General features: G+C 41.3%; 1 protein-coding gene across 1 annotated transcript; it reads right to left on the bottom strand.

The window, feature by feature from the left end:
• Window positions 1-9,300: 9,300 nt before the first annotated feature.
• On the bottom strand, window positions 9,301-10,470 carry LOC136694099 (4-galactosyl-N-acetylglucosaminide 3-alpha-L-fucosyltransferase 9-like). Its single transcript, XM_066667472.1, has one exon. The coding sequence runs from the start codon at window positions 10,468-10,470 to the stop codon at window positions 9,301-9,303; it is 1,170 nt and encodes a 389-aa protein (XP_066523569.1).
• Window positions 10,471-10,970: the final 500 nt, after the last annotated feature.

The following is a 10,970-nucleotide window of genomic DNA, read 5'->3' as shown; positions in this document are numbered from 1 at the left end:
TCCATAGCTCCTCAAAGCTGACATTGTCTTCTTTTTCAGTGTAGCCATTCGACCTTAAATTATGCAGCAGATACTTCTCTGTGTGGCTCTAGATTTGTCTAGCTCCTCCCAGAGACTCTGGACTAGGAATCTGCGGAATCTGGAGCCGAGTCGACACCTATGATGTTGCGCGGAAGGATGGTCTCCAATCATTCTTCCTCTGTACACTTTGGGTTGGTTCGCCCACTGCACACCGGGAATACCCCACAGACCTGAGATATGGAGACTCACCAAAACATTACAACCATCAAATCAACTTTAAGAACTGAACTTTAACTTGCAGTCTGACTTAAACTCACCTCGACAGGGGGGTGCTGTAACCAGATCATCAATGGTGTTCACTTAAACGTGCAGTGGTTGTCATATCAAAAGTAAAATTACATGTAGATGTGGCTACTCTCACTAACCATCTATTCCACCTTAAAGGCAATGTCTAAGATTCTGTGGAAATGCAGGTCTAAGCAACTTATTATTTAAGGTGGAATGGTATTTTGAAGTAAAACAACTGTAGTTTGTATGTGTCTGAAGTGTAACCCACCTGTAAGTGTTTATTCCCTGTTTCACTTACCACAGAAACTCTTGCGTAACTCAAGCTGTTTAGTTCTGTAGCACTGTCGCTAATGTAGTCTCCTGAGATTGGAGACAGTTCCATCTTAAGTAATTTGAAACAGCTGAAATAAGTCAATGTCACCCCCAGTATGGAGCAGGAATAGAACAACATCCTCATTTCAGTTTCGTGCTTTTCAAATTTTGGGGTTTCTGTGTTTTCTAAAATAACTCCAGATGCCTCCACCATAAGCAGAGAGAGAGAGAGAGAACACTCAGGGACAATTTTTCCATTCATTTAAAGACTCTGGGGTTTCATAATCACTTTAGACCGGTTTCCAGTGCAAACCGACTGGAGAGCAGCAAATGGACCTCTGAATTGTTTAACTACAAAGTGAACTTTTGATTACAATTATGAACTACGCTTTTAAACGGAAAGTTAGATACAAATATTAAGATTATTCATTCATTCATTATCTGTAACCGCTTATCCAATTCAGGGTCGCGGTGTGTCCAGAGCCTACCTGGAATCATTGGGTGCAAGGTGGGAATACACCCTGGAGGGTGCGCCAGTCCTTCACAGGGCAACACAGACACACACACATTCACTCACACACTCACACCAACAGACACTTTTGAGTCGCCAATCCACCTACCAACGTGTGTTTGTGGACTGTGGGAGGAAACCGGAGCACCCGGAGGAAACCCACATGGTGTTTTTATGGTTTTATGTAAACAAACCAAGAGTGTGCGAGAACGGAGAAGCGTTTCAACTTTAACTTAACCATAACTCAGCTTCTCTTTTATTCCTCATATTAATAATTAAGCAGAGGGACAACCATCTGTTTTACTTTCTGTAGTGATATAAATGTCATGCAGTTCAGGACAGTTCAAAACAATCTACAAAACTGAAGACACTGCTGAACAGCACTCAATCCCTTTACACAAGAAAACTCTATTAAATATTAATAGTGCTGTATCATTAAACACAAGCACCTTTGCATTTAATGAATCAGAATAATGTACTTGAACATTACTGAATAAACAGGGCATGTGTGTAGAAGTGTTTACATTTCTAAAAAGGTCTTGTTTCACCATCTCAAAATTTCAAGTTTATCAAAGGCCATACAAAATAATTGAAATATACTTTCAGACAAAATAAAATAAAATACAGTACCCTCCATAATTATTGGCACCCCTAGATAAAATGTGTTAAAAACCTTAAAATAAATTATTCTTTTATTGCAAAAGCATAATCTCACTCTAAAATAAAATGAGAAAAAAAAACAACCTTCAACTCAAGTGAAAAAAGATTAAAAATAAAGAAAAAACCCTGACTAAGAACCAATTATTTCCCATAAAATGACCTGTTCCACAATTATTGGCACCCTTAACAATTTCTTGGAAATAAATGTATTTAAACTATTTATGTCATTTCTACTGTAGTGTATAAAGTGGATCGAAGTATCTAGGAACCTTTAATTAGTAATTCATCACTTCCTGTTTCCCTTGGGTATAAATATGACGTTACACAGAGATCTATTTCTCTTATTCACGGGAAAGACAAGAGAGCACACTATTCAAGTAAGGCAGATGTGTTTCGACATTCATAAATCAGGCAATGGCTACAAGAAAATAGCCACTCACCTGCAGATGCCCTTATCTACAGTCAGAGCAACCATCAACAAAGTTTAAAACATCTGGAACTGTGACAAACTGTGACAAAGCCTGGAAGAGGACAAGTGTATCTTGCCACCACACACAGTGAGAAGGATGGTAAGAGAAGCAAAATGTTCTCCAAAGCTCACTGTAAGAGGATTGAATCAAATTGTAGCATCTTGGGGTTATGGGGTCTCCCAAACAACCATCAGGCGCTATCTACATGCCAATAAGCTGTTTGGGAGGCATGTGGAGAAAGCCTTTTCTGAGTTATATTCATAAGTGTAAATGGGTGGAGTCTGCCAAGCGATACTGAGATTTTAACTGGGACCGTGTGCTTTGGTCAGAAGAGACCAAGATAGAGCTTTTTGGCAACAAACACTCTGGCGTAACACAAAGGATGAGTACCCAGAAAAACACCTCATGCCCACTGTTAAGTTTGGGGGAGGATCTGTGATGCTGTGGGCCTGTTTCTCCTCCAAAGGACATGGGAACCTTGTAAGGATACATGGGACCACGTGAAATAACTCTTTGAAATATCAGGACATTTTGAATCAAAATCTGGTGGCCTCTGCCCAAAAGCTGAAGATGGGTCATCAGTGGCTCTTTCAGCAAGACAATGACCCTAAACATGTGGCCAAATCTACTCAAAAATGGTTCAAAAGGCACAAAATCAAGCTCCTCTCATGGCCATCTCTGTCCCCAGACCTCAACTCAGTAGAAAACCTGTGGGGTGAGCTGAAGAGGAGAGTGCATAGGAGAAGACCCAGGACTCTGGAGGTTTTAGAGAGGTAGTGCAAAGAGGAATGGTCGAAGATCCCTCTTTTTGTATTCTCCCATCTTGTGAAGAGTTATAGGAGAAGATTAAGTGCTGTCTTGTTGGCAAAAGGAGGTTGTACAAAGTACTAACATCAGTGGTGCCAATAATTGTGGCACACATGACTTCATCCAAAAGATTTATTTCTTAATGTGTGATTTTTTTCCCCACCAAATAAAGGCACTTGAATTAAAGCTTAGATTTTTCTTTTTTTGCATTGTTGTCCTATAATATATATATAAAAAAAAAGAATTTATTAGAAGCAAAAAACACTTCTTAACGAGGGGTGCCAATAACTATGAAGGGTGCGGTAGATAAAAAATTCAGAATCAAATACTTACCACACTGATTTAGCTCTCTGCCCCAAAATTCATCTTTCATCTCTCGGCAGGAGGCAGCTCTCAGTTACTATGCTACCTCCTCTTGGAACCGATTCCCCAAAGGTGTCTGATTTGCCCCAAATATTGCAATTTTCAAATGTAGACTGAAGACCTTCCTGTTCTCTTGTGACTTTGAGTCAAGTTGCATTTAAAATCAATTTGTTCTTTTTAAATGGTTTTATAATCTTTTCATTTATTTCATCCTTCTACAGTAAATTTTCTTTACTGTTTTGTAAAGCACTTTGAAATGCAACTGTGTACGAAAAATAACAATGAACTTGAATTGCCTTGCCTCTATTAACATTCCTGGCTTCTCTAGGCAGACAGTCATTTTAGACCCCCTATATAATAATAATATCGACATCATCATTATCTTATCCATTTCAGGGTCACGGTGGCAACAGGGTGAGCAAAGAAGCCCAGACGTCTCTGTCCCCCACAACATCCACAAGCTCCTCCTTGGGGATCCCCAGATGTTCCCAGGGTAGCCGGGATATATAATCCCTCCAGTGGGTCCTGGGGCCTCCTTCCAGTTGGACGTGCCTGGTATACCTCCAGTGGGAGGTGTCCAGGAGGCATCCTCATCAGATGCCCGAACCACCTCAATTGACTCCTCTCAACACGAAGGAGCAGTCACTCCCTAATTACTGAACTCCTCACCCGATCATGGAGAGTCCACCCAGCAACCTTTTGGAGAAAGCTCATTTTGGCTGCTTGTATCTGTGATCTTGTTCTTTCGGTGATTACCCAGAGCTCATGACCATAGGTGAGAGTGGATACGTAGATCCTATCTCTCTGTTTCCGGGAGGTAACCATGGCCTCAGACTTGGAGGTACTGATCTGCATACACTGCTTCACACTCGGCTGCAAACTGCTCAAGTGAAAGCTGGAGGCTTCCGTGCGAAGAAGCCAGAAGAACAACATTGTCTGCAAAAAGCAGAGATGCCACCTCCTGAGTTCCTTGATGGAAGCCTTCCTGTCCCAGGCTATGCCTCGCCACCCAGACCATGAATATCCGAAACAGGCATCGAGACAAGGCACAGCCCTGACAGAGTCCAATGCCCACACTGAACAAGCTTGACTTACTGCAGAGGATGGACCGTACTGCTCGCCAAAATGACCCTGGCACCCCATACTCACAAAGCACCTCCCATAGAATCTCTTGGGGAACACAGTCATATGCCTTCTCCAAATCTACAAAGCATGTGTAGAGTGGAGTAGCAAGCTCCATGTTGGAAGTGATCCTTCCAATGCCCAACAATACGCTCAGTGGAGTTCAGAGTTTCACCATCCTTTCTGAGCACAGCTTGGACAGTGTTCTCCCTCCCGAGTTGTCAGAGTGTTTTCCAGAACCTCTTTGAGGCAGCCCGGAAGTCATTCTCCATGGCTTCTCCAAACTCCTCCCATGCTCTGGTTTTTGCTTCAGCAACTGCCACAGCTGCAGCCTTTTTCGCCTGCCAGTACCCATCCCCAGAATCAGGAGTTTCCCAAGCCAGCCAAGCCTGAAAAGCCGCTTCCTTCCACTTGACAGCTTCCCTCACCCCTGGTGTCCACCAACGGGTTATTGGGTTGCCACCATAACAGGCACTGACAAGATTTTGACCACAGCTATATGCAGCTGCTTCCATAATGGAAGTCTGGAACAGGGTCCATTCAGACGCCATTCCCTCTTCCTCCTCCGGAACATGTGAGAAGTTCTCTTGGAGGTGAGAGTTGAAATCCACCTGGACAGAGTCATCTGCCATCTTTTCCCAGCACACCCTCACTATACTTTTGTGTTTACTAGGTCTGTCTGGCAGCTTTCCTTGCCAATGGATGCAATTCACCACCAGATGGTGATCAGTTGACAGATCAGCCCCTCTCTTTACCCAAGTGTCCAAAACATATGGCCTTAGGTCGACCATTGACCTTTGGCCCAGGGTGCTCTGGTACCAAGTACACTTATGAGCAACCTTATTTTCGAACATGGTGTTTGTTATGGACAAACCATGACAAGCACAGAAGTCCAAAAACATCACACCACTTTGGTTCAGATCAGGAGGCTGTTTCTCCCAATCACTCCTCTACAAGTTTCCCAGTCATTGCCAACGTAAGCATTGAAGTCCCCCAGCAAAACAATAGAATCAGTGCATGGAATCCTCTCTAGAACTCCACTCACTACCTCCAAGAAGACAGAATACTCTGAGTTGCTGTTCGATGCATACGCACACACAAGTCACAGTTTTCCTCTCTGCAAGCCAGAGCCACATTAAGGCAACCCTCTTGTTTACTGGGACCAACTCCAGCTGTACAGTCACCAGCCGGGGACTTGTGAGTATCCCCACACCCGTCCAGTGCCTCTCACCTTGTACAACTCCTGAGTAGGAGAGAGGCCAACCCTTACGGAGGAGATTTATTATTATTATTAATAATAAGTTGTGTTGTTCTTAAAGCTCTAAGTATCACCACTGGACTGAGAACACACCTGCTCTATGGGGGTCATGACCAATTTAAAAAGTGGGGTGAATTGGGAATAAGAAGGTATGCTGAGAAACAGAGGGACTACAATGGGTAAATGTATAACTACAAAATGCTCCTGTATGGCCAGTGGAGCACACAAAAATAAATAAATAAATAAATAAAAATAATCAATTATAGGTGATAAAAGATTGTTTCTAATCAAGTGATCATTCAGTGTATGTAATAAATGAAAGAGTTGTAAATAATTATTGATAAAATTTGGATTTCTGAAACAGTGATTTTATTTATTATTATTATTATTTATTTTATTTTTTCTTTTTGTACAAAAGCAAAATCCCTTGCAAAGATATGCACAAATTAATGACCATGTACCTATCCTCACCCTTTTCTTTTCTGAAGCTGACTAGAGACCAGCCTTAGGGTTATCCAGGAACAGCATGGACTTTCTTGTTCAGATGCTGCCCCAGCAAAAAGTCCATGGATGGAGCCATGAAATTGAGGTGTTGGCTACAATCTACTGGCTTTCCTGTGGAGTCTCCTACAGAGTACCTGCAGACATCCATGCATTTATGTCTCATTTATGTCTATCTGAGCTGCTGGTATCGTATGTCCTGCACTTGTCTTCTGCTTGTTCACTTTCATATATTTATATACTTAGCTTAGTTTAATTTAGTCTATTTTTGTTAAATGTTACTGCATCTTGGAGAGGAGAGTAACATAATTTCAATCTTTTGTATCTCCTGTACATATGCAGAATTGACAATAAAACTCTCTTGGCTTGACTCTTGATTTACCAACAGTTTGTAGGATTGTCCACAGTGTTGTAGAGCAAATGACCATCCTCCACAAAGTCATTCATTTCCCCAAACCAGAGGAGATGGAGGAGGTGGGATCTGTCATTCATGCCATTGATGGGTGTCATGTTAGGAATCTTCCTCCTGCAGAACCACACAAAATCTGTTACATCCACAGGGAAAGAGAAAAAAAAATATCCCCCCCCCCCCAGTGCCATTGCCAAGAATGCATTTCTGGATGCTTACATTGGCAAGTCAGGATCTGTGCATGATGCATTTGTGCTGTGTAGATCTTCCATGTACCATCAGGCCCTTTATCCACCAGATGTGTACTTTCTTTTAGGAGATGGAGGATCCCCATGCCTGCAGCATCCTGTTGCTATCATGACACCATCCAAACAGCCTGTAGCAAGTAAGGAAACTCTCATTTAACACACAGCCAAATTAACTGTTGCTTTGACTTACAAAATACATATTCTACAGGAATTTTGATTAACAGGCCAAGTTAAAGCCCAGTACAACAAGTGCCATGTAAGAGGGCAAAACATCATTGAACACAGCTGTGAAATCGTGAAAACACGTTGGCACTCCATCTTCTTGAGGGCCCTGGAGATCAGGCTTTGTTCACAGTATTTTTTTTGCCTGCTGTATCCTCCACAATATATGTGTGGAAGCAGGTGATATTCTGGAGGAGGAGGAGGACGATAGTTCAAGCCAAGATGATGACAATGCAGGACTTAATGAGAGGGACCTGTCGAGAAGCATGCCTGCTCTTTCGGGAACTCTAGAAGTGCCTGTCTGTCCCTGGGCCTCTTTAGCTGGCTGGCTAGCCTTGGCTTCCTCTGCAGAAGGGGCAGAGGCTGGGGTGCTGACCGAACCACTTGCAGTAAAGTTGGATGAAACAACCAGTGGCAATCTGAGTGCTACTCCTGGAGAACTCCATTGCACTATACCACTTCTGCAATAACAGATTTATTCAAGACAAGAAAGCCAAACAGAGCTAAGATGAACTAGATAAGACAAAAACCTGAAACAGAGACAAACAAGGGACTGTACAAACAAGACTGAACTAATGTTAACAAACAGACACAGGACTAGAGACTAAGCTTGGACTAATGTACAGGCCAGAGGCTAGACAATAAACAAAGGTTAAACACTGAGCAGAGTGGCTAAACACAAATGCAAAACCAAAAGAACATATACATAAACATGGAAACTGGGACAGAATCAACAATAACAGAATATATGCCGAGACTACTAAGAATTTGGAACACATGGACTAAACAGAAGAACATGAACAAAGAGGAGAGGAGGGAGGGAAGGGGAGAGATGGGATGAGATGATACATAGAAGTAATAACTACTAAAGACAGCATAGAAACAGTGGGCTTATATACAACCACACAGACAAGAAACACCTGGGAAGAATAACGAGAGGGCAGGGCAACAAAGGAAACACAAGTGAAGACACTGGTTACAAGGCAGGGCTATGGCGGAGCTGAGGGGAAAACCAGGACAAAAACAAAAAGGAGCCATGTGCATTTAAATTTATTAATGTTTTCAACAAAGTTTATTGATATAGTATTCAAGAAACATCCGATTCTCTCAGCTGGACGGTTGATTGTCTGAAAAGGAATGAGCAGATGCTAATTTATAAAGGCAAGAGTGCAAGAACAGTTTGAATATCAGGTTCATGTTCTGCTTAGAGTCAAGATGTAAATTCTCTACATAGAATCTGGATTGTGGTTAAATAAATGGGAATATAATGTTTAATTTGGAAAGAGTGGTGGAATTCTGAATCAGTTCAGATCATATTTCACAACTTACAGAAACCAGACAGGCTTTACTCTGATGCTTTACCTATTGGCTTTATTCTTCAGCATTTAGCCATGAGGAAAAAATTTGTGTTTTGCAGTTTTGTAAGAGGCCGTATTTCTCAACGTATTTTATCACAGACTACACCAGTACAGTGATTAGATCACTGCATCTAATTACAGCTCAAGTTCTCTATGGTCAGCATTCGCAGTGTCATTCAAGTTTGCCAAATGTTCTGGGACAAGTACATTAAGAATCTTGTAAATAGCAAATGTTCAAACCAGAACAATAGGTATACCTTCATTTGTCAAAATAAATAAATAAATAAATAAAATAATAATAATATACAAAATAAATAAATAAAAGTAAAATCAGGATCATCAGTAGTTTGGCCACACATTTTCATCTTGTTTAACGATAACATTGTACTGCCACTTAACTGCATCTTTGCTCCTTCTGTACTGTACTGTACAATGTATTTTAATCATATTTGCCAAGCCTATTAACCAAGCCTATGCTAAGCCCATTACTCAATGGCAATAGCTATATTGTTTGTTTTCAATCTGGAAATTGAAATTCTGAAATTCTGGATAGATATGAAATGCATTTCATTGGCTCTGTACCCGTACTTTGCACAATTACAATAAAGCAGAATCCAAACTTTTCAATTACAACAACTTGAAATTGCCACGAAATATCTGGTAAAGTAAAACATGCTGTAAGATAATCATAAACGATTATTAAGGCTTGTGATCTGAATATAGCCTGGGTTTTTTGAAGAAAAATGTGGTCTAGCTAAAGTACCACTTATTAACATCCTTGACTATTGAGAAACTCTTGTGTTTTCGTAAGTGATCACAAATGTAGCAGGCGTGCTCTTGACCAAAAACAGAACTTTTTGCAACATAGTCCTTCCTCCAGGAGAAGAAGCGTTCGTACATCTCCTGGTTCTGGTCCAGAGCTTTAAGGTGTTCTGCCAGTTTCTGAGGTGTTTTGAAATCGTCTACATGAATAAAGGAGTCTTTGGGTATAAGTTCCTCATAGTTCTCTCGGGGAGGACCTAGAACCACAGGAACAGTGCCAAGCTTCATGGGATTGAAGACCTTCTCTGTGATGTAATATTTGTGGATGGAGTTCTCGAAGGAGAGGTAGAACTTACAACTTGACATCACTTTGTTGTAGTCCTGTGGATCGATTAAACGATTAAAATGTTTTCCGTAGCCCTCAACATTAATATGTTTTCTGAACTCATTAAAGAAACCTGTTCGTTTGTGGTTGACATTCCAGTGGCTGACAATCCAGCACACCAGCTTGTCCTTCTGTGGCATTTGGAAAGGTTCATCTTTATCTGAGATTTCTATGAGTCGTCCATAAGGAACCCAGATATCAGAGTCTCTGCGGTAGTTTGACGTCAAGTTGAACAAGTCTGCGGCTCTGATTAGGTGAGGAGAATATGTTGGAGACTCCATATCCATCCACACCCATTTCTGCCTTGGAGGTCTTGATATTTTGAGCAGGCTTGGTAGGTCACCTCTTATGTCTCGGATGTGGAACATCACAGCATGGGCTTTGTCTAATTGCCCTTGATCATCGGTTAAACGGCAACCTTTGATCCCATAGATGGATTCGCAGGAATTCAGGTCAAAATGCTCTCCAAACGGCCAGTACCAGATCAAGACCACGATTTCAGATACGTGGTCCTTTCCAGCCTCCACAGTTTTGATGGCTTGAGTGGCCTTCTTGGTGTTTTCAGTGCCATGGGTGAAGATCTGGGTGTTGTTCTCCACATTAAGAACCTTGAGACAAGCCTTTGTGCAGACATCAGGTCGAAGCTCCTCTGTGCAAGGCATCCAGCCCATGGTGAGCTTATAATAAGTGTAGAAAATTGCAGTAAAGCAGATCACCAGGATACCAGTAATGACCAGGTGACGGAAGTGTCCAGACAGAGTTGTTGACCTCATTCTGAAACATTCAGGAACAAGGAAAGAGAAAAATAAATTACATCAAGAGATGCAGCCACATATTTATAAATGCCTTGTCCATTAAACACATTTTGATAGTACAGACCATGCCTTGTGAAGACTGAAATGGAGAAGTAAATTCAGATTTTGGGTGGGTGTTCAGGGTGACTTGGTATGAAATGTGTGTAAAGCCAAACCCCCACGTTGGATATATGTATGATTTTAAATGTTCTGATTAGTAAGTAACAAATTATGTAGTGAATCAGTATTCTATTTTTTTCACTATGTAATTTTATTACTGTTTCTTGAACTTGAGTAAATATTATATTACTCTTTCAATGGGTGGGGCAGCTTATTTTCATGAAAGTGACAGAGCCCTTAAACAGCTCATTCAGAAAGGGATTGAAACTGGGATTGAGCTGGTGAGAACTCTGTATGTGAGAGTGATTTTGTGCAAATAACATTTGTATCGCCCATAGATCTATTCTAACTTGTTTCAA

This window comes from Hoplias malabaricus, chromosome 4, assembly GCF_029633855.1.
Source record: "Hoplias malabaricus isolate fHopMal1 chromosome 4, fHopMal1.hap1, whole genome shotgun sequence".
NCBI lineage: Eukaryota > Metazoa > Chordata > Actinopteri > Characiformes > Erythrinidae > Hoplias > Hoplias malabaricus.
This window is presented reverse-complemented; position numbering and strand designations above follow the sequence as displayed.

What these genes read in the sequence shown, in the direction of transcription:
- LOC136694099 (XM_066667472.1), bottom strand. Translation starts at nt 10,470, where the DNA reads ATGAGGTCAACAACTCTGTCTGGACACTTCCGTCACCTGGTCATTACT.